Below are 24,523 nucleotides of genomic sequence, written 5' to 3' on the forward strand. Positions count from 1 at the left end.
AGGTAGAAACTGGTATACCAGGTTTTACTTAAGGTACCCTAAAAAACAGTAGGAAATTGTGTTAGGATGCTCTACACACTTGTATTTATCCAAGAAGTGGTGTATACAATTCCATAAATTTATACCAAATAGAGCTGCTTCGCTAAAAACTCCACTGAATTATAGGTCTGATTATTCCAATCCAAGGAGTGAAAGAGCAGGTGAGATGTGTTTTATCTACTCACAAGAATAAAAGGACTTTGGTCCATTTGAATCTCCTCTTTCAGGCAGAGTGTCTAACAACTACCAAGCTCCCTTCTAGACCCAGTACACAAACTGAACATCTGATTTTTTGTGCCCAAGCAGAAACTGGTTCAACAGAAGGCCAACAATCAAGAGCTAGAGAACATAAGCCGCCCATTGAAATTAATCATGCCACATTCCTCTTCTATTTCCACCAACAGTATTTTGCAGTACTGATTTCAGTCTCAAGCATTCCTATAAAATGGTAAGAAAAAGTTTTATAGCACAAAGGTTCAAGTGGTTTGGCCTGTTTGCTTTTCATGTCACAGGTCTGCAATGCATGTATTCATCATATACAGTTTTCTTGTATTATTTTTCCCAAGGGTTCAATCCCCCTATACTTTAGCCCCACCTTCATCTCTTTGTCACACACAAGTTCTTTATTATTGCTGAAGAAAATCAGAGCACAGGACTCTATGGGTTGGCTGTGCTGCCTGAAACAACCTATGCAACACTGGCAAAAAACAAACATTGAATAAGAGACTCACGACCAAGATTTCAAGTGCAAAGTCACTAGAATTACTCATGTTCTTGAAGTTCGGCTTGTGCTTAGGCGTGCTGCTGAATCTGCTTCTGAGATAAGAGGAAGATGAACAATGCCTTGGCCTAGATTAGAGGCCACATCTTCTGTATAGCATTGCTCTGTTTCTAATTGCTAGCATAGCCAAGAAACCATATCCTTCCCTCCACTTGAGAGACCACCTGGAGAAATACATTTTTCCCCTCAAACTTTACACAAGAGCCCAAAACTTGGCTTTAATATAATATATATTTTCCATCTTTTTCCCCCCTCTAATGAGATGTATTGATATTTTTACCTGCATGTACTGTGTTTTGTTAATGGGAAATGTTTCAAACACTGTGTGGTAATGGACTGTGGGATATGGGATTATATATTTATTAATCCCCAGAGCACTGTGTAGACTGTACCAGTAAGTTACAAGCAGACTGGCAGAACCGGGTTTGAGTTCTGGCAGGAGATCTCTTCCAAGCTTGCCCGTTAGGCTGCATTTGGCTCTGCACTAAAACTTTATATTGAGCTATAGTTGCATTGGTCAACTGCGCTACAAACAGACTGCACTGAGCAGTCTGCTCTGGGTTGGTCGTGGCAAAACTAGGGTGACCTGGTGGCCAAGGAGATATGCTTTGAGCAGCTGACTACTATGGTTTGTTGCATAATATAAAAGACATTGCTATACCCAGAGATAACAACAAAAGATATTAGTCACGGTGTGCTTCCATGGACAGAAGAGAGCCCTTTCTGACCATAAAGACTGTATTTATACTCAGTGATGTCTAAATCTATCTGTATGTGAGTTTACACAAGCATGCTACAGTCAAATACGCTCTCACCTTCTCTCCTGCCACAATAGGTCAGCCTAGATTTTTTCAACGTGGTGGCTTTTACAGAAGTGAAAGGTGTTTTTTGCACAACTGAAAGACTGTCATTTTGAGATGGAAAAGCTTACATTTCCCCCTGAGGGAAGGTTGGAGGAAGTTTCATGGATTTGCCCTTTGCAATATTCTGGTTTGTCTGCAGTAAGGGGAGGAAATAAAAACTAATGGAAAGAGACTTTTTTCTTGGATCGAAACTGAATACTTCCAAGAATGCATTCTCAGACTATACTCAAATACTTAAAAGAAACAATTACTAGGCCAAATGATTCACAACATCCAACTCCACTCAGGCACTTTATTTTTCCTAATCAGGTAAAAAAAGCTATGACAAATTTTTACTTTTCCTGTGAGGGGCTCAAATCCTTTTCAGTCATTAACCACTAAAACAGCTTATTTGCTCCATGAAGGTGATTAACAGAAGTGGAGATGAAGCAATGACTTAGAAGTGTGAAATGCTTTCCTAGATTTGGACATCAGGACAGTAACATCCTCTACAGCAAACCAAGCAAAAGCTCAGCCCAGAGCCTTTTTGAACTTCAGAACAGTTCAGACTCGAACTTTGCAGGAGTGTTTCATCTTCCCCTGTGCCACCACTTATCTTGATGAACTGAGGCATCTTACAGATTGAGACAGTAACAAACTTTTATACCCAATGCTGAACTAAATCTGTTAGATATGTGTAATGCCTAGATATTCTAAATTTCCAGCTGTCTGGGTAGCTGACACCCTAGACTGAGGTTGCCAGTGCTCAACACTTCTTAAGGAAGATGAGCTCTGCGTGTTTCCAAGAAATAAACAGAAATAATTGTAGCACCCAAAATTGGTAGCTGCAGGTGAGGTAGAGATCACAAAGGACTGCCATTGATTTTAACGGCAGAAAGGCTGAGCCCTTAATAAAAATGCTAGTACTGAATTATTAGAATCCGACTTTCCCTGATTCTCAGTCTCATTTTCTAGTATTTGTTTTATTACTTTTTCAATTCTCTTAAAAAAAAAGTGGCAGTACCTTCTTTTTTGGCCTGTGATAATCTAGTTTGTACAATGACAGCCTATTCAAAATCTTCCATTTAATTTTATGAGCTCTGGACCGTGGCCTGAGAATTGGTTTTAAAACAACCAAACTTTCCCTTCAGAAAATACAATACTTGTGAGACAACAGATGCTAACAGCCTTGTACATAAGTTTTAAGAAGTCTCTTTCCAGGGCTGGCCACGCTGTCGTTCTCCTCCCATCGATGTCCCACTGGAATGCAGGTTGCATGTAAAATTCGAACCAGATCCTATAAGCACCTCCAAATCACTGATTCCCTTTGACTGCCAAGGAAGTGACAGTCATCATCAGCCAGGAGCAACACTGGAGTTACTGACATGCAACACAGCTTGCAATGGATGTAAGTTTACCCTAAAGTTATTTAGACAGCAGATTTCCAACTACTTTCTTCATCTGCATTGTCCATAACACACATTATAAAATCCTGATTTGCCCTAAGGTGAAGAACCTAAACTGTGGCTAGATAAGAAGTCTCTTTCCTTTGTCTAAATAGTGCAAGCTCTCCCATATCCAGTGATTACTGGAATTACTGTGTGATCTTTTCAGCTTCTAATACATATTAATTTGTAATATACAAAACCATTCAAATAAATAATTGCGCAGACTGAATAAAAAAGCAATTTAAACTTTTTCCCCCTAACCGAAGACACTTTTTACAAATAGTTCTTTTAAGTAGTCTTAATAGTATCTCTTTAATATTGCCATTAAAATTCACCAGAGTTCAAGAGCAGAGCAAATTTACATCTGTTAAAATAATGGAATTGACACTGATATTACATCATTGCTATTTTAAATAATCATTCTTCATAATTCTAACCTACTTACTTTAAGTTGCAAATAAAGGGCTTGTTCCTTCTTTCAAAGTCGACGGCAAAACTCCCTTTGGCTTTCAGGGAGCAGCACCTGCCTTTAAAGATGGAGGTCTCTGGTGCTACGCGATGGGATTTGACTACATTCACTAGTGCAAAGGATAAATCCCTCTGAAAGAAAAAATTACTGGGGATGGTTCTATAAGCTCCAGACAGACAGGATAATTGTACTACTGGACCAGTCTGTTCCCAAAAAATCATAAAACTCTACAGACTACTCTGAATTCCAAGGTAGTTACAGTTCTTCTGCTTAGTTTCACAAGAAAGCAACATTTTATATAAGTGTTTTTTGCCATTTTAGTGCAATTTTGTGGTTTTCCTTCTGTGATATTTTGGAAGAGATTATTTGAAAAGAAGCAAATGGCAACCCTCAAAAAAATTAACTTTCTCTTGGGAGTACATTAGAAGTCTCACTGAAATTACATAAGTGGTGTTCTATGAACAATTCAAACTGAACCTAAAGGAATTAAAAAGACACACTATACACAGCTGGAAAGCACCTAGAAAATGAATCAACATAGTCCTCTTTCTGATTACAGAGGAAAATGAAGCAAGGATTTTTATAAAATACAGAGGATAAAGGTTATAACTAAGCCTCTTTAAAATTAGAGGAAAATATGCTTTTTAGTATCCATTTAACACTCAGAAAGAACAAAGTTCTGTAGCTGGTTATTCCTAGGATGTCTTTGTGTTCTTCAGAAAAAAACAAAAAAAACGTGTCCACACTGCAGTTTATCACCTGTAAAATCATTCACAATTCAGCTGCCTACATAGACCTCAAGTTTTCAGGAACAGGAATGCTTCAACTCTATCTGCACTGAGCATCTAGTTTGACAGATTTCTGGCCATGGCAGAAATCACCAGTCACTACAGTTAACTTTCTCCCAACACATTACTAAAATGTGTTGTACATTTACTGGACAATAACCACCAGCTGAGCCAACCATAATTTTGTGCTGCTGTATGGGGCCTGTTAGATGTTATCTGGGAACCAGAGAACTTTATTAGCACTGTCATAAAAGCTAAAGCAGAATCAATCCATCACTGACACTGCTTATTATAACAAAACCTTAGTAAATTTAGGTCCTAACTGAAGTGGCAATTATCTCAGTGTCTTTAAGACCAATTTGGCTTTCTGTAAAGAAAAGCATAAATAAGCAGCACCACCAAGACCATCTTCTTCCATGCCAGTGAAACTAACATAACACAATGTCCAGAGCAACTCAGCCTTCAGGACAGTCTTGAACCACACAGCAAACCAGTGTTGCACAATTAAATATGTTACAAATATGGCTTTTGTAAGCAATTTAATTTTTTGTGACTTTCCAGCCATGCTAATAAGAGGAAACAGCATACATCTGGCATGGATGACCAGTCATTGACACAACTCTTCATCATTATGGAATGGAGGAATATTGAAATATGTCTGTCTATCTAGTCAAACATACATATATTACAGAGTATTTTTATATTATAAATGTAGAGTCTAGGTTCTTCATTCCAACACTATTCTTTTCTCATCTAACACTAAAAACTGCTTATCTGAAGACTTCACATAGCTGCAGAAGTCTTCATGAGAGGAAATATGTTCTCGTGTCATCTATTTTTGGCTTTCCATGCCGTGACTAAATGGAGGCTGGCCTGGTGTTTCTATATATGAACGCTTCTCAGGTAGCAGAACGGCTACCGCAGATTGCCTGGCGCCTGCTCGAGGATGAGGTGAACAGAAAGCAAAATGAAAGTATTTTTGCTTCATCGAGAACATCTTGGCCAAGCCATATTTGTAGAAGATAAAAACTGATGAAAGTGTAAATCAATGGGGAACGGAATCTTTTAATACTTTGGGAGCATGAAATGGCACAATCGGAGTTCTGAACTTGGACAGGTTTAAGATGGAGTGGGGAAAAAAATGGCAGGTGCTGGGGACAAATATCTTCTTCAGGATAAGTATTTCCAAAAACCTGGTAGCTACATTTTGTTAGTTCTCATCTTTTGAATGAAATAAGTTGTGAAAAGGGAATATAATAATATGGAACTTGAATGCCAATAGAAACATATTTTAAGTACGATACTTCACCAACAAGTCTACTGCTGCTGGGTTAAAGAAAACACTAATGCACTTAAAAGAATATTTTGCTTTCTAATGCACTTTTTTTTTTTTAAGATTTGACTTGAATAGAGCAGCTATTAAGAGAAACTAATTATGATTTGATTTTTAAGGGCCTGGATTCTCTCTTACACATATCATTCTAACTCAGGAGTAAGCCCATTCAAGCAAATGAGATGAGGTTGGTGCGAACAAATTTAAATGTGACCAGAAGCAGGCCCCAAGATATTTATGGATGCAGTGAGTCATTCTTGATCTGGTTGGATGATTACATCAGTGGAGAACTAGTCTATCATCATGTAGGGCCTGAGCCTCCTTTCTCTTACATCACCATACATCAGAAAACATTGTGTGAAGTTCACCAGTATTTCACCAGCCTAAAACCTGCAAGATGGAAGAACTGAGCCCACAGCCCCAGTCTCCAGTACAAGCTGTGCATTGACTACAAAGAAGCTGCCCCCATTTAAGTGAGCAGATCATCTGGTCTTTGTTCTTTAGTCTGTTTACCTACTAAAACTTTCAAGTAGGTTATTTTAAGATCTGTTTCTCATTTAAAATATTAAGTAACTGTGGTCTTAAAAGAGGACACATTCTTTTTCTGGCATCACATTCAAGAAATAACTTTTCTTCCATTGGTCTCCAGTGACACATCTTCAGACATGGTAAGGAGAAATTGAACAGATAACGTAAAATGCGACTACTCAAACTCCCTCTACACCAAATGCAGTTCTGCAAGAAATCTTTAGCAGTCCAAGTTTCTCAGCATTTTAAACTATTTCTGTGTCAAAAAACTATGCCAGACCCGACAGTATTATTCCCTTTTTAGGCACACACCAGGTCTGGTGGTGCTAGAACAACATGTGATCCATCCATCTTATCTCTAAGAATAGGCAATACCAGCTATTCAAGGAGCCAGCTCAGGAAACATTGTGGTGGGCTGCTGTGAGTATCTAGAATAGATCATGAGAGGAAAAAAATGTGGTTGGAAGATCTCCAGCAACCATTGGAGTTCCTGAGAAGTTTTTCCCTTATGGCAATCAATTTAAGGCTAATTAGAAGCAGGAAACCAAAATGGCAGCCTACAAATTCCCCAGACACCAGATGTTTACCAGAAAAATCTGTTCCCCAGCCACATGCTGTCCTGATTCTCAATGGTTTCCATGGGCCTCTCCCCTACCAAACACTAGGCAGTCTGCCTTCCCAGTACATCTGCACACTTCTCACTTCTGAGAAACGAGGATTAAAACCCCCTTCGAAGTGGGGAAAACAGAGTGTGGTTGTTTCTCAGATCCATCTCCACAACCCCCAGAAACTGTTGGAGAATCACGATGATGTTTTACACCAGCTTCATCATGCTGTAGACAACTACAGAGCACCTTGTTTTGCTGCTATCCTATCTCTGGTCAGGCAGTGGTCTGTCAAGGACACTGAGCTGGAGGACTTTGGTTTAAATAATTCCCAGTGCAGTTTTACTTCCTACCATTGCACCTTTTCTCAAGGCATTTAGCACCAAGCACTGCAGGTATCAGTTTTATATTCATGTTATACTTCACTAATACCATGTAGAGTTTCTCTGCATCGAGTGGTGTATTTTATCTTTTCCCACAAATAAGAGATATCTGCACCGTAACATATCCTATAGGCAGCTCTTTTCATATCTAAATCCCAATGATTTTTTTTTGAAAAAAGATTATATATTTATTCAGAAATTAAATGAGATTGTTATTTGTAAATTACTTTCAAAATTATTAATCAGCCTCTACAATGAAGGTCAAAAGAAAAAGGACACATTAGCAATTGAATATCTTCCCTCCCTTTAAAGTTTTAATACTGCATACCTGTTAATAATAGGAAATATCCTTCTTCAAGAGTAGCATTTTCAAAAATTGGAGGATCCTTTTGCTAATTCTAATCTTCTTTTAATAAAATAATTTGTTAAAAAGGATTATAAAAAAGCATGAAAATGGAATGCCAATAGAAATGTACTGCCTATACAATAAATAGTTAATGTATTTTCTAAATGAATGATTTAAAACAGCTATTAAAGTAAAGAGAATGAGCTTATGTTTCTAGTAATGACTTCTCTGCCTCAGAATGAAATCTGTAAATCCCTGATTGCAATTTCACATCCCAAAAGAACAAGCAGTCCTGGGACCAATGCTCTTGCTGCCTTTATCGTTCACACTAGCATACCACATGTGATTTTTATATCACCGATTTGAATATTTAGATTTATACTTGTGTATGATTTATATTTTAAATCTCATACAACTATTCTGACACAAAACTAAAGCTCTCCTACAAGGCTTTTTTGTATGTACGTGCATACATGTATACACAGACTTTCAGTACAACTACAATTTTATTCAGAAGAGTGCATAATGATTCAGGCTGTGATTGTTAATAAAAATGCATTTCTAACCATCAAATTTGAGTCTATTATTCTAAGTTAATTGCATTTGCCCTAAAGAGACTTGCGACTGGCTGTCAGCCTATTTGTGTCAGTTCCATTTTATTCATCAGTCAATCTTGTCTCCTCTTTTTTCACATCCCATATATTGATCAAATAGATTTGTTAGCATGCCTCTGCAGCTTTAAAAAAGTTTTTGTTATTTGTCAGGTTTATTTGATTACTATATTAGTTTGCATGTTATCTTAATTGTTATTTCAATAGAAAATAAATGCCCTTTGATAGTTCCAAAGGATTGCCATCACATACAATCCATATAACAAGTTAGTGGATGGAGCAAATGTGGTAAGAAAACAAACACATTAAACATATTTTTAAAGGTGGTATTAATCTGTAGCTGTATTGTACTTGATCCAGAAGACAGGAGTAGTAGTAAGTACAGTGTGAAACAATTTTGATAAACATCAGTGCCGTATCATTGCATATTATGCTATGTATAAAATACTTTAGGAAAAAGACGTGCGATATAAAATAAACTGAGGTCATATCTGGAAGAGTGGGTTTTGTGGTTAAGTGTGAAATGGAATGGTATTATATATGGCTTTAGATACTAAAAATTAGGCTAGAGAGGCTGCAAGGAAAGGCAGGCGGAAATGCTGTGTTACATGGGAGAAGTTTTTGATATGGAGAGAAAAAAAACAGCTTTTGGGAAGGTATTTATTGGAGCAGAAGATAAACATCTAAGCAGGTAGTGTCTGCTTTCTGCTTCTGTAAAGATATGACACATTGTTTTAATGAAATAAAAGAGTTTAGCTAGATTAAAATTTGAAACAGCATCTTGTGCACATTAATCACTCAGTTTCAGCAGTGACTTCATGAAAACACAATTTTCACCTGAATCTTCTCAGAGGGGAAAACGATGGAAACAGTTTTTCCATACAAATGCCTCAGAAACCTGCCTCTGATACCTGCATTATTAGCAAGGCTACAAAAGTCTGGCTCCTTGCTTAACACTGAATCTGGGATCCCCCCAGCTGGTACCCGAGAGTGTCAGTAATAAGCACTGTGGGAAATCAGCAATAATGAGCTGGTAAGCACATTAAAAAAAAGAAATTATGAGAAGCCCATGTGACTTTAAATAACCACCCAAGACATAGAAGCATTGTTTTAATAAAAATTTTAGGAAACAAAATTTTGTGCTTTACCTGTACCTAAGTACACGGACCAGCCCCATAGCTTTCTGAAACCAAAATGTGCAGTTATCAAAGTTTTCCAAATTTCTTTGTGAAGAGTTAAGTTCTTTCATTTCTTTGGCCAGGATTAGTCTTTGTATTATCTAAATTTAGCCACCTGGAAGTTTAGTTTCTGGTTTGGGCAATTATCTGTATTTTTCTGTAGCCAACTGCAGGGGAGTGGGGTTAGAACAGGGACAAAACAAGTCTTCCAAAGAACAATTTTTTCCTAGCTTAAATTTTTTTATCAAGATGGGATGACTTGCCGGCAGGATAGGCTTGTCTCTCCCATTGATTGTTTTAGGAGTTTAGGCCAGACTGAACACCTACCAGCTACAGCTGGCAGGATGAACACCACCCTGAGGGGAACCTATCTCATTATAGCAGGAGCATTTTTAAATGCCTGTACCCATCTGTAGACACTTGAATGTCCAACTCCTAGATTATTATTTTTCATCTGGAACCTCTTTAACAGTATTTCATACCAAACAACCATGCTAAAGCCTCAAATGTCCTAGAATAAAGCTCAAATTCGCAATCGTCCTAGAGCAGTTAGCAACACTCCTGCGATTCAGAAGCACACGGCGTGATGATAGTTTCAAGCTAAACTGTTATGACCAGCTAGTATGGAATATAAACAGGAACAGATGAGAAGAATACAGCCTCAACATTTGAGACAACAAAGAAAAAGTGAAATGATTGCTACATAAAAGGCGTTTCAAAGACCTCCCAGAAAAGCAGGAATAAAAATCCCCAATAAAAAGGCTCAGCAAGAAAACTGTCACACCCCCTAACCCTCAGCAGACTTTAACAAGATGTTCGCATGAGCCAGAGATTGTCTCCTTCCCCAGAAGACAAAAGGCACAGAAAACAATACTGTCTAGCATAGGATTAGGAGGCAAGAGATAGATAAAAAGGATTCCTGAACCTTACAATTAGAAACCCCAACTCTCCAGCCAAAAGGATAATCAGAAACAGACTGAAAACTTGTGTCACAATAATTGCTGCATCTTTCTTTTACTCTTTGAAAACTGATATATTTTTCTAAAGATTTTTTAAAATTTATTGCCACTCCAAGACAGATTTTGATGGTCACTTAACTACAAGACAACTGCTGCTACCAAACCACAACTCAGCACACATGGCAATAGCCTTTTATGTCCCATTCTTTATATTCCCACCACCTCAGATCAAGCAAAAAATCAGATTACCAATGCTTGTACCAACCTCCGAGCACATTGTACAACTACAAGCAGAATTGTATGTAATGCACTAGTCTTCTAACAAATGATCAGCTTACTGTGCCCTCAACCAGACACATACACAGATTCTTCGTGCCAAATCTGGCATAAGCATGTGCTCTGATTAAAAAGGAAACAACTTAGTTGTTATAACAAGCATCTTTAGCTTTATTTGGTATTACTAATGCCTTTAAGCAGAAGGCAGGGTACTGGCAAGAGTAGAAAACAGACTTGAAGGGGGAGGAAATCTACAGGCTGGAAAGAAACTACAGTTTCCAAAGTTTGACCCTCCTGCTGTAGCTAACTAGTGACCATAAGCTGTAATAGCTGGAGAAGTTTGCTGCACAAAAATTTAAGACTCCTTCTGAAGGCAAACAAGGCAACCACAAGAGATTGAGAACTGCATTTACAAAGCATATATTAACTTACAGACATTACTTCAGAGCCCAAACAATGATACACAATTAGGAACTATACACATTCCCACTTTATAGGGGATGGAGGCACACAAGAATTAAATGGTTAGTGCAAGCACTCATTGAGGGACAATCAGGATTGAAGCAGTCGCCACCTCCAAAGGGCAGTTGAGGTTTCTAACTTTTCCCAGTCTTTCTAGTGCCATCAGGAAAGGAGCAGCCAAGCAATTCCTTTTTTCTCCAGGTGCAGCACACTTTCAAACTATCACTCCATACTCTTGTGATCCTACTATCTGTCCATTGGACCTTATACGTCCTGCCTTAAGCTAATGTTCAGTGGTCTTGTTCTGTGCAAGTTAGACACTATCTCAGAGCTGCCTCATGTTCTGTCGTAGATGAAATAATCCCTTTAAGTAAGCTTCTTGAAACCACTTAGAAAGAGGTTGGAAGGATGCAACCTTAACAGTTGTCATTCGTTAGGGAAAGACGTAAACAAATCACACTTCCCCGAAGAATCATGGCTTGAAATAAATGCACAGAAAAAGGCATACGTTTCTGTCCTATTTTCAGCAAAGCTCAAGGAGAACATAAAGTTTGGCCTGCACACACTTGTAGAAGAAAAGGGAGAAAAGTTATCTAGAGATTTCTAACTTTCTGGACCTTGGTCCAGATGACAGCAAGTAATTCACTATGTACGTCCCCAAAGGATGAAGCTAGCAGCATACCACGCAGAGCAATACAGGACATGAATCACCGCAGGGTAGCAGTGGTCTGCATGGTGACATAAGCAAATTAATCTCTTCTCAGCCACACAGTAACCCAGGAACTCCAGGTCTTGCTTGTGGCATAGCGTCAGAGACTCACAAGCCTTCGCCTACAAGCACACTGTCCCCGTGCCATGAGGAGCTTCACTACTGTCCTGCTGAACGGTCAGCCATGCTTGAATCAAGAGCCTGGCAATAGGAACACAGCAACCTGTCTGTTGTCTCAAAATTATTTCCAGATCATATTTCCCCTCAATTTATAAGCAAACAAGCTTCTGGTTGCCACTATTACAAGCACATCATCAGATTTACAAGGTAGGCTAGTATTTTTCACAATTCACATTCAGATCCAGATTTACCGAAAAGACAGCAGAACATTCTTTGAGTGACCCCTGTGCAGCACAAAATCTCACATCCAGTGGGATTACAACGCCACAAAAATATTCAGTCCTTTAGATAAGACCTACGTCTTCCCCTTCAACCAGACAAAGGCATAGTGCTACAAAGACCACAAAGTTCTCTGCTTTGCCATCGTTATTGATTTTGAGATACTCAGACACCGTGGTTGTGAAAGGCACTGCAAAGCACTAATAAACCCAAAAGCATAGGAAGCATTGCCATGCTGAAACAGAAAAATAAAGATGGGTGAGCTAAACTTGAACCATCACCATGTCCTAAAAGCATGGTTCAGAAAACTAGGCTGCCTGTATTGCAGTGGTTATTCTGCTAGCTTCAAGAACTGGAAGCCCAGCATCTTCATATGTACCATTGGCAGGAACAGGGATGTGATGAAGCATGCAGCGATGAGGTCTGTATTCAGGTTCATTACCAGTGTTTTCCTCGGTTGCAATTATTTTAATGAAGATTTTGTCTAATTAAGATTTTCATGATTTGGCATAGGAAGCAGATACAATACCTGATATAGTATGCCCTGAAGCCAAACATTTCCATCAGCTTTAATGGGCATTAGAATGGTCCCTGATGGATCAAGGCAGGGACGTCTCACCAATCCGGTGCGCAAAGACAATGCAGACATGAGCCACCAAAAAGATACAGCAAAAACCATAAACTTTACTCACTCAGAAGCTCAGGGATGAACGCTGTGTTAGTGAGCCAGGATCCTTGGGGAGTCTCTGCTCCTCTGGGTGAGATCGATTGTGTTGACCATATGAAAACCGGCTCTGTCCCTAGGGAAAAAAAAAAAAAAAAATCACCTCCATGAGAGGCCAGAGGACAACAGATCCTTAAAGGGAAAAGGTATCTCTCAGTTTCTATTAAGAGCTATTTTTTCCATATTTGTGAAGTAAATTAGAGAACTAAGTCTCCAGCCCCAGTAGCTTGATCTTTCTCTTTTCTCTGATAACAATACTGTTCTCAGCAGTTCACAAAACACTGGTGTCAACGTGGGATAACAAAGCCACTGAGAAGCTTTTCCTGTTTAGTGAAACCTTCCTCTCCATTTCTTGTTTTCTAGAACTGGACAGCCCCATCCTACAGCCCCTTGGAGACTCAGGTAAGTCCCCCACTTTCTCCCCACAATGCATAGGCCATGGCATTGCATCTTTGCAACTACTGAAGCAGCCTCTTTCACACAAGAAAACAAGCTCTACATTCTAATTCAAATTCTACTCCCATGGGGAACATGAGAAACATTTTTTGCCTTAATACTGACTCATCATCTGGTTGAAATCTCAACCTATCTTTAAAAGGAGACCATTATTTGTATTAATGACTTGTAGAAACATCTTAAGTTTTACATAAAACAGCAGAACAAACATAGAAGTGCTGTGCAGCAGGCTAAACCTACAAAGCTTTTGAGTATGAGGATAAAAAGCTCTTACTCACACAACGATTTTCTTGTGAAAAACTGAGAAAGAACTCCGAAAGAGTCAGCCTAGGAGCAACACAAAAATCTATTTTTTAGATTTGCAGGATCTCAATAGATTACTTTGGCATCAGGCAACACTCAAACTGGCACCTAGCCATCTTACAAGAGCTGCTGATTCTGCATCTTACCTGGAGAACAGCCATAACACTGCTCTCTTCCCCTTGCCTTTATTTATCTGCTGAAGAAGGAGGAAAGCCCATGGCCTCCTCCCTCCCCAGCTGAGGATGTTTTCCTGAGTGAGGGTTCTCAAACAAATTGGTACCATGTGAAAGTCTTTAGAAGGAGGAAATGTGTTAATTTATCTGCTTTCTACTCAGCTGCAGCAGAAGTAAGTAATGCTTATCTGCTCCCTTTGCTTCTAATGATGACCTTTATTTGGAGAGTCTCACCTGAAGCCAACCTGAGAAACCTCTCAGATATCAGCTGTGGCCCTCAGAAGTCCTCACCATGACTATTAATTGGGGTGTCACTGCTTAGAGGGTGAGCACACCGGGCTGTGCAGCACCCCCAGGGTAGGCTCTTCAGTAAAGGTGACCTGGCTGTGTTAGAGACCATGTCATCTTAAAGAGTTTAGAAAGCACCACGTCTTCATGAGGGCCTTTCTTAATAGGACGTCCAAGACCCCATTGTTACAGGCAAAAAGGCTGCACCCCATGGCTCTGGATTTATTTGTATTGCAAACACACGTGATGCAACTTTTCCTGCTAGTTCGAGGACACTGCTGGGGGTTTGGTAGCCAAGGTCAAGACGACGTTAGTCTGCTCTGATGAAGCATGAGGAGGTAAATCATACTGTGCTACTCAGAAGTCATTCAGGTGGTACTTTTGGCATTCCCCCCCACTCTCCCAGCTTTTGTTCTGTCAGTCTGAAGAGAACAGCTCATGTGATGTAATTTAGAATAGAGCTTTTTTAAAGCTTTCACTCAGGAAAAGCTTCAGGAGCTCTGGGGGTATAGCTTAGCTCCGAGAAATAGAAAGAAAGCAAGTTTGCATTGACAGCTTGATCCCAGAGAGAGGTGGCTGCCTGCTTGTCTAACAGGTCCTCTGGGTCTGGATGAGGCAGAGACAGAGGAGCAGTCATATTAAGTGAGCGCGCGCTGCCAATGTTAAAGGAACAATTACCATTATTCTGCATAGTTCACTGTTTGCTACTGCTATTTCCTTCAATAAAACCTCTTTTCACTTGCCAATTGGAGCTTGTCATGTAACAATATTTCTTATGCACAATACACATACTAAAATGCCCCTGTGTTTTTAATACATTTATAGTTGTTAACAATAGCGGTATAGTGACAGAAAAAACGTACTTGCTTTGAATACAGAACAGATTGAAAAAAGAACAAACCAGAGGCCCTGCTCTGAAGGATTAATGGGGGTTAGACTCTGCCTAATCTCAGTGCTAAAACACCAACGCCTCTTCCATTTCATTGACACCCACGTTTTCCTCTCTGGGCCTGGGCTGTGACCTCCTTGCTTGGAAGGGGTTGTTCACCTGAGCCTTGAGCAAAAGCTTCGGTGAAAGTTTTGATAGGAGGAAGCGTGGAGGGGAGGATTGAGCTTTCCCCAGCCCATGTGCCGGGGCAGCCCCGAGGGGACAGACAAAAGGTGCTGCTCCCCGGGGCTTTGGCGAGCTCAGCCCACTGAAGGTCACCCAAAGGACCCTTTGGTCTTCATGCGTGGTCCACAGACAGGTGGGAGCATGCTGACTTACCATCCAGCAACACCTGAAACTGCTGGTGTTCACTTATCACAGCCAGCACTCCTCTGGAGCGCGGTTCCTTGTAGAGCAGGACGAAGAGCTGGTGCTGGGGAGAGGCTGGTGTTTCACTGAGGCTGCCGGAACTCCGCAGCTCTCCTCTGAAAGCTCCGACAATGAGGACATTGTGGTAGTACCGCACTTGCCGGCATCACAAAGCCAGGTGGAAATGACTGCGGCGAAGGTGCCACGGCGAGAAGAAATTACGTGTTGGCACTTGTGACCAGGCTGAACCTAGTATTTCATTCACCCCAATGAACAAGCAGCTGTTTGGAAACCTTTGTAGCAGAGTCATGAAGGAAACTTTATTTTGCCGTAAGATTAATGTTTTCTAAGAACACCATTTTGTTCTGAACAAGTTAATATATTGTCATGGGTTAGGCCGATCTGGCAACTAAACCTCACGCAGCTCTCCCACTCCAGTAAAATGGAGAGGAGAAAAACGTAATAAAAGAACTGAGAGTCGAGACAGGAACAGAGGAGCACCCACCAACCACGGTCCCGGGCAAAAGAGGCTGTTTTCTTAAAGCAAAGCTATTTTTTAACAGCTACCTAGAAAGAGAAAAGCAAACAAAAACGGTTACTTGAGAGGATAACAAGAAAACAAGGCCAGGTCTTAAAAACAACACCACTCCCCCCGCCTTTGCTTCTTCTTCCCGGCTCTACCTCCTCCCCCAAGCGGCGCAGGGGGCAGGGAATGGGGGAGTGCAGGTCAGTTCATTCCAAGTTGTTACTGCTGCTTCCCTTAAAGGAGAATGAGTCCTTACACCATCGTCCCTTGCTCCAGTGGATCCCCTACTCACGGCGAAAGCGTGAATCCTGCCCGCTGGGGGGCAAATCCTTACCCCATCAGATTGCCCCAAGTACGGGCTTTACCAGCCCTGGGCTTTTAAGGAGCTGTAGCCACTCGCTCTGGCGTGGGTCATCATACCGACCTTAAATGCGTCTCCGCACAGACTTAGATGCATAAATGCGTAAATGCGCCTCGCCCTGTGCCCAGGATTCACAACAGTCTCAGGCTCAGGCATCTCCTTTAACGAAACACCTCCCCGTCGGCGGGGGCATCCCACGGACTCTAGATGCACCGTACTCAGGCTCTGGCATCTCTTCTCGACATGGATCCTCCACGGGCTGCGAGTGGGGCTCTGCTTGCTCCACCGAGGGCTGGCTGCAAAGGGTTCCATCTTCACTGACCTCTTATCTGTGTGGCCGTTTCTCTCAGATCTCAGTCCTTTCTGGGTGAACTCGGCCCGGTGGGCACCCCGGGAGCGGGGCTCTCCCCGAGTTCCCCAAGCGGCTCCGCCGCCGCCATCCTCGACGGGGCGGGCGCCGGCCCGGCCGGGCGCTGGGAGCGGGGGCCGTGCCCCCCTCCCGTCTCCTCGCTCCTGGGCACCGGCACACCTTTCCGGTTCCTTTGTCCCGACGTAAATAGGGCAATTCGCAGAGGCGCCGATTGGCTCAAGCCCCGAGGGCAATGGGAGTCTGGTGTGATGGGCAGCTTCTGCCACCCGGACCTCCCCCCCCACTTCAAACCATAACATATATACAAAGACACCTTGAGTGTTCCTGGACAATCTTAAGTTATCCAGGAATAGTGATAGACTGAGAGTTTAAACACATCCTTCCACTGCACAGCGAGAGAACTGTATTTAATACTGCGAGCAGAACTGTTACCATGTTTGCCTTTGCCAGAGCAGACAAGAGTGTACCATCCTGAAAGTACTTATTACACTACTAAGAAACCATAGATGTCATCTGTGTGCCCCTAGAATACATCTTCTGCATCTCTGGAGTCTCCCAGGAAAAAAAATATGCATTGTGAAAACGTGTATAGTATGATACATCTTCTGCTTCAGATATTGCTGATTGCTTTGTCTACGACTCTTTCCGAGGAAAGGACCAAAGAAACCCAGAGAAGGCTACCGTATCGGAGGTTGTTTTGGAGCCTCATTTCCTGAGCTCCCTGGAAGTCTTTCCATCGACATCTGCTGATAATGGACCAGGCCCTTGCGGAGCTAAATAAATGGCTTTCCAGCATGGTTTTGCAAAGGCTGCTTGGCACCACCAGGGGAGGTGCTCAGGTGGCAATAAGATTAATAACATTTGCAGTAGTGGACAAGTCCAGCTGCCAGTAGTGTTCTGGTATGGCATGCAGCTGAGAGGGAAAAAATGAAGGCAATTGCTAGGAAAGTCTCTAGAAGACATAAGACTCTCACAGATTGCCACTCATCATTGGATTCAAATCAAAGAAAAGCTTTTATAACTTATTAGAAGACATCTTTTTTTTTGTAGTCATATGTTATCACATGCCAATTTACCATGAGTAGAGCTTTAAGGGCCGTCTATAACAAATGCTGCATCTTCTGTGATTTGCAGCTCTATTTGACAGCATTTAAACTGTTTGGATATATTTTAAGAATATATGTGGTTTTGATGGTGTTTCCCCCACCAAATCAAAATGCTGACAGCCTCGGATCTCCTCCAGCATTAACGCTGTGCAAGGATAGCTTTGTGACCATAACCGTGTGTAATACCTGCTTTGGGAATAAACTCTTGGCACATAACTTCAGAGTCATTCAGAAAGCGGCACAGATGCCAAAGACCTTGGGACATGAAAGGAAGACACTGTGCTGTCTATTCATTGGAAAGTTCACGAATTCTGCCTAGAGATCCCTCTGATATTTTTGCTTTTCAATAGATAGTGCTTACCAAAAATAAAACTGAGAATTTTAAGTGCTTTCCAGATTTAATGTCACAAAGTTTTAGGTGGAAAAAAAATTCCTTTGTAATAAGCTCAGCATTTTCTGTTTTACATTATCTATAAATTTCCCAAACTAAACAGAGCGAGCAATTGCACAAGCATGTTCATGGATGAGACTCACCTTTAGGTACTGTGCCAACATGTTAAATAACGCCCTGTTCACTTCTGGCTACTCCATTCTGGTTAGGATTTTGTTTCTAAATCTTGATCATATTGGCACAGAGTCTTAAGCTCATTGATGGGGTGAGTAACTGACCATGAGAGGAAGGAAGGAAGACTGAATTAATGCAGCAGTGCAGCCAAGGGAAGGACTGTAATAATAATAATAATTTAATAATAATAATAACAACAACAATAATAATAATAATGATGTTTCATTTTTCTTTAGTTTGAAAACACAATTAATTCAGATAAGATAATGCACCAAAATCTCCAGCTTCACACTCTCCAGAGAGCAACAAAGAGAATTTGAGAGTTTTGAGCTATCCCTGCAGTACAAGCAGTTGACCAGGAGAGCTGGGATGGATCTGTCCATGCAGCCACATCAGTGGGGTGACCTCAGGGGCTCTGCACGGGGCTGTGCCTCCCAAATCCCTGCAGCCTGGGGAGGGGACTGGGACTGGCATGGCCCTGTGGTGTCCGGGGTGACCTGCTGACATTAATAAAAATAAATAGACGCTTAGCCCTCCACTTGGAGGGGGAAGGACAGGGCTATGTGATTTCAGTATGGGTTGAGTTTGAGACTTACTTGCTCTAAGTTGGTTTAATTAGCCCTTTTAGCAAAATGTCAGGAGAGTACAGCCTTGAAACAGAAAGAAAGAAACAAAAGAATGTGGAAAGCAGACTTTATTTTTCTTTACAAAAGTTTTTTAGGGCTGTTTCACGTGATTCAGTCACCACTTACAAGATCCAAAAATCCAACCTGGGGCTTAAATTCAGCTTCCAAAATAGGCACTCCTTCTCAGAGACCCTCAGAGAGGATGAACTCTTTCAAGAGCTGCTGAAGTAACAACAGGGTGCCAGGATGCCCTGATCATAAACTGGAGGAAATTAATTCAAAATGGACCAAAGAAAAAAAAAAAAATTGTACCTATCATCAAGCAGTACATGAACTGTCAAGAGATCCTTCCGTTCTCTGGACTAACCCAAATTACTGTAATGGATTTATTTTATGGAGGTCACTTCATACAGTCACAACAGCCAGAATGTAAATAGAGACCTAAAGAAAAACTTGGTAGGAAAGAAAAAAGTGGCTGAAACAGAATTTGGAAGATACAATCCAGAAGCCAACCTTTGGGGCTCTGCCTCAGCTCTGCTGGAGGATGCACAGCTGATAGTGCACCCTGGCCCGTGGGTTTCAGTGATTGCATCGCCTGTTGACCAGCTGAGGTTGTGTTTCTGCTGCAGTTAACACTTCATACCAAAGCTGTGAAGTTCCTAGGAAAATCTGGTGATTTATCCTGGTGCTTATCAGCCGAGGGCTCCTGAGGACGTGGCGCCAAGCTCTGACACAGAGCGATGGGGAGTGCAGGGCTCTGGACAGGCACCTGTAAACCATCCAGCAAAGATGCTACAAAAGCAGCTGTGAATTTTGCTACTGTGTTCCTTGAGAGTATGAATTATGTCCGGTGTCTAATGCGGATGATGATGTCTGATGCAATAGGGACTTTTGAATTAGCACATAAAAACCTTTTCATAAAACGTTGGATCCCCCTTCTTGTGAAGTCCTTTACAACTCTAAAGCGTAAGTGAACAACGTAAAATTCACACTGATCCCTTCGATTCTTTTTTAAGCATCCTTAAATCCAGCTTTTTTTTCCCTACTGTACATCTTTTTATAGTTAAAAGTAATTTTAAAGCAAAAAAGAACATAAACAATATACAGTGACTCTTGACACTCCATTGCTTTTTTAAACTAGAATAATAAAAATTTGCAAATGAACAAAAGAGTGGGAGGAAGATATCTGATTTACAATGTTTTTGAGATAAAGAACACTGTAAAAAAAGATCAATGTGAATAATAAAGCATTGTTAACTGAGTCATGACATTTCTATTCTCAGTGAAGATTTGAACAGTAGAGCTCTGCAAATGAGCACCTTGTGCCATTTTCAAAGTGGGAGGAAGACATATAATTATAATTTTTAAAGTGAAGAGAATTTTAAAAAAATCTCTGTGAAAAAGTTTATTGAAAAACATATCGACATATCAATATGACATATTACTTTAATTTTATTAAACTAGGAGGGGGGAAAACCTCTTTTTGAAGACTGGCTGCAGAAAGCATTCCTTGAAAAGAATTTTCTTTATTAAAAACTCTTTTGCTAAGATGAAACAGCACTGAATGTCAGCACTACCGTATATTTATTCTGTAACTCTTCCAACAGCTGAGATCTATAAAAGAAACATATTTTCACAACAGTTTTAACCTCCATTGTCTTGATCATTCGTATTAACATTTTTCATGTCACCTATTGAAATCCCTTAAAGGAACCTTTTATTCAGTCAAAAATAATGAAGCCATTTTCTTAAACAGCCTCCAAAAAGTAAAAAGGATGTAATGTTGTGCATTTTATTTGACGTACGTTTTCTGGCATTTCACTTATTTGTGTGATGAGAGCAAAACTTCATATTTAGGCTATCAAATCTGCAGAGAAAAGCGGTTTTGAGAGAGAAGGAAACTAACTGCTCCTGTTGTGTGTGCAATTTAAATCCCCAGTGAAAATATAGCATTGATCAGATTACTCCAATCAAGTCATTTAGTGCTTTGGCATTCCTGAAGTTAGGGCCTAGCTGTGAAATCATAGTCAGGGCCAAACTTTGCTGTTAGGTGAGTGCACATGGCTCCCATTTTCTTCAAAGGGAATGACACACATGGCCAATATTTAACTTTCACCTCTTCCATTCTTCAGCTAGCAAAGCCAGAACCAATGGACTATATGCAGGCAATTTAATAGAATTAAGAATATAATCAAGATTTTCCAGGACTTACTAGTGATTTGGGCTATATAATTCAATACACCTCCAAGAGCAGATGTTCAGCATATTCTGAAAATCAGGCCATCTCAAATGTCTTTCTTTAAGCAGGTAAAATCATCAATCGCCTTGAGTATTTTGGCCATTGCATTCTAACAAACAGGGTATAAGATACCTCTTCAAACCCATAAGGTCCAGTTTCTGGGTTGGCTGGGGTGCCTGGGGGACTTACCACACCCCAATGCATTTTAAGTACTGCGTTTGCACACATCTCTCCCCTGCCATTACCATTATGGGACTTGAACACAACGCAGATGTCCTTCTGCAGCTGCTATCCCTGCAAGAAAATCTAGGTTCTGGTTCTGCTGATCCACTGGGATGGCCCACAAGACTTTCAGGAATAAGTACCACAAAAAGAAAAAAGGATGCATCCCAAAATCTAGCTGCCCCATGGTGTATGCAGATCTTCATTTCAACTCAAGGTCAAGTGGAAAACTTTCCTACCATCCTTGCTGACTCTCCTCTTCACTTTCCCCCGGCTCCATCTGTTCCTCACCCATCTCCTTCGTTCCACGCTCGCCTCCCTCTTCTTCCTGTGTCCATCTGTTCCCTCCTTCCTCAACACAAGTTGGGGAAGGGAAGTAAATTCAGTCATTCACTGAACAGATTTCAAGATGAACCCCCTCCCTCTCCAGTTCTAACTTCATTCATCATGGTAAAAATTATAATGAATAGAAATGTTGAAGGTGAAAATTTATTAGGGATTGTGTTGCTTTCTTATATCAAAAGCAGTTAAAGCTGCATATAAACATTGGCTTCATTCATTTTTCTTAATATATGGTATAATTAGTGAGAAATATTAGTGGAAGTGCTTGCTACACAGTCCATCAACACATGCCTGTCAGAGTTTAGGATCTAAGCCAAAATTTTTTGCCAGTCCTGTGATAGATTTATAATAAGCCTATAGAAGGCTTTACAGTCAGCTGGGTCACTAATTCATGAAGTTAAAATGTATGCAATGAGGTCAAAAATTCGCTATTGATAAAATCCCCCCTCCCAGGATTGCACCATTAGCTTTGTTACTGCAACAGCAAAATAAAATAAACTCAAAGCTCCTGCGAATTGCCAGTCCATCATCATAAATCACAAGAGAAGCACTTGCACGAGTTCATGATGTCATATGAAGTCCAATGTATATTTATAGCCTTGCGTACTATTTCCTGTTTCCTCACGACGAAAATAAACAGTCTCTAAATCCCCTGTATCCTTATGCCTGAGCTCAGCAAAATGTAATGGGCACGAAACTATGAAAGCACCCATGATATATTAGTCTAGAGCAGCTTGCTTCAGGTTGACCTGTGACACCCAGTCTCCCTCTGGCCTCTCCTACATGGATGAGAGCAGTTCCCACGGAGTTTGCTCCCTAGGCTACACTTACTGTAGGGATAGTCCCACACCACCTCCTGCTTTGCCTCCCTGATCCTGGGAGAAAGAAGGAAGGAAGATTTAAGCCTCCAAGCCCTACGCATGGAGTAGCTGGCCTGGCAAACACAGCAGAGGTGGAGGAGCTCAGCACCCATGTGGGGATCTGGTTTGTCACCATGAGGACCTTGGACATCTTGTCCATTAAGATGGCTAAGCCACAGAGGTTGGAGCTTGGGCTGCAACTTCCTCTCTCCTCCTTTGTTGATGATTTAGGAACCTCATTTAAGGTTTCTGGGATGTTTGGGCATGGATGATGCCCCACGTTTCATCGCAGACCTCGCAGCTCTCACATTTTCTGCGCCTACCTGAAACAGAAACTTCTGTTTGCCAGTGATCCTCTTCCCCTCTTCTCAGATGAAACTTTCTCTCTTAGCTTTTTATTTTTGGCTTCTTTTCCAGAAATGAGACAGAGGGTAACAGAAACAGTGCACCATCCCATGTAACCTCTCCCTGCAAGGAAGCATGCTTGCTTCTATTTGCCTCTAAAGCAACAACTCCCAAAGTCAATGACTGTCACTAAGTGGCTGGGGGTGGTACATGTGCCAAACCACCTTTATTTATGGTGTCCCTCTGCAATGTTGTTTTGTTCTTCCACCAAGACAGCTGCACCAGCTCCCTGCCTCTCCCACAGCTCCCTGAAGTGACACTGAGCAGCCAGGACCATCCAGGTGACCTGCTGGTCCAACGCATGTGTCACACCATGCAGGGATGATACCCTTGGCATCCCCCCTCAGTGCCGCTGTAAGACAAATGATGTCCTTTAGTCTGGCAGGAAAAAGTATTTTGTTTTTCTTTTTACTTTTTCTTCTTTGAAACATGGTCATTGAGACCTGAGGTTTTGGTTTCATTTTATTACGAGTCTTTTAAAAACAAGTGAGTTCATTTCAAGCCTTTATACTTACAAGTTATCATCCATCAGGTCTGATGTAGCTCTGCCTGCTTCATCTCGGGACTGAATGGACATGGCACACAGCTCTTTCCGTGACGAGCATGTGATATATTAAATAGACAGGTAGCGACAGCGGTGCATGGGATAACGAATGGCAGGGAGATCAGCCAGGCATTCCTTCGACTCTTTCGCTGCACTGATACACAAAGATGCCTCACGGTGAAATTAAGAAGTTACATGTCCTAAACCGCTAAGAGTTTTGCACGCAGTTCACCATTAACCTTTGGGAATCCTTGCTGCAGGGCTGTGAGGCAAAGGGCCACTGTCGAGATGGATTGGAAACAAATGCCACCAGCAAGTAAAGCCACAGGCTCTCTTGTCCTTTGCTTGTAAAACGTGTATGAGCCCTATGTAGGGTGATAGATCAGTTCTCCTCCTTCTCTTGCAGTGGCAACTTCCCCTAACCAGTTGCTCTAAGCAGCTCTTTGTCATTGCCCATATTGCTGCAGTCCCTGTTCCGCAGAACAGAGTGCCTCTTATCCCCTGTCTCTTGCTAAAAAACCAGACTCAGAGCATTTATATGCCACTATATAAAAGCTGGTTTCAAAAGGATGCCAGGAAACTCCAGCCTTCTATTCTCCAGGGCTGCAAGACCCTGGTTTCTGCTGAAGTCAATAAAGAGAAATAGAGGTCAGGGGACCTACTGCAAATGCCAGTGTTGGTATCACTGCTCCTTGCTATTACTCAGAGGGATCTGGGGCTGGCATCAGTGGAAAGGAATTGAGGCAAGCCCCAGCTTCCTCATATGAGGAAGAAAGTTGCTACTTCATGATAGTATTTAAAAATGGCACATGGTGGGGGTTTACCTCTAGCTGCCTCTGCTTAACAGTCTAACACTGAATAATCTGAGCTTTCTTCATCATGATACACTTCTTTTTCCCTTCTAATTCACTTCAGTGGATGATTCCTATAGGTTAAACTCACAGATATTCGTGGATATCT

General features: G+C 41.2%; 1 protein-coding gene across 2 annotated transcripts in view; it reads left to right on the forward strand.

The window, feature by feature from the left end:
* Positions 1–24,523, forward strand: part of MDFIC2 (MyoD family inhibitor domain containing 2) — a 44,811-nt gene that overhangs the window by 11,688 nt on the left and 8,600 nt on the right. The window contains exon 2 of one of the 2 annotated variants that reach the window (XM_086619218.1): positions 13,244–13,282. The exons of the other annotated variant lie outside the window; for it this stretch is intronic. Within the exon in view, the coding sequence (XP_086475344.1) occupies positions 13,244–13,282 (39 nt within the window). The remainder of the gene's footprint in view (positions 1–13,243; positions 13,283–24,523) is intronic. 2 annotated transcript variants of the gene reach the window in all.

Source organism: Tauraco erythrolophus, chromosome 12 (assembly GCF_009769465.1).
Source record: "Tauraco erythrolophus isolate bTauEry1 chromosome 12, bTauEry1.pri, whole genome shotgun sequence".
NCBI classification, from domain to species: domain Eukaryota; kingdom Metazoa; phylum Chordata; class Aves; order Musophagiformes; family Musophagidae; genus Tauraco; species Tauraco erythrolophus.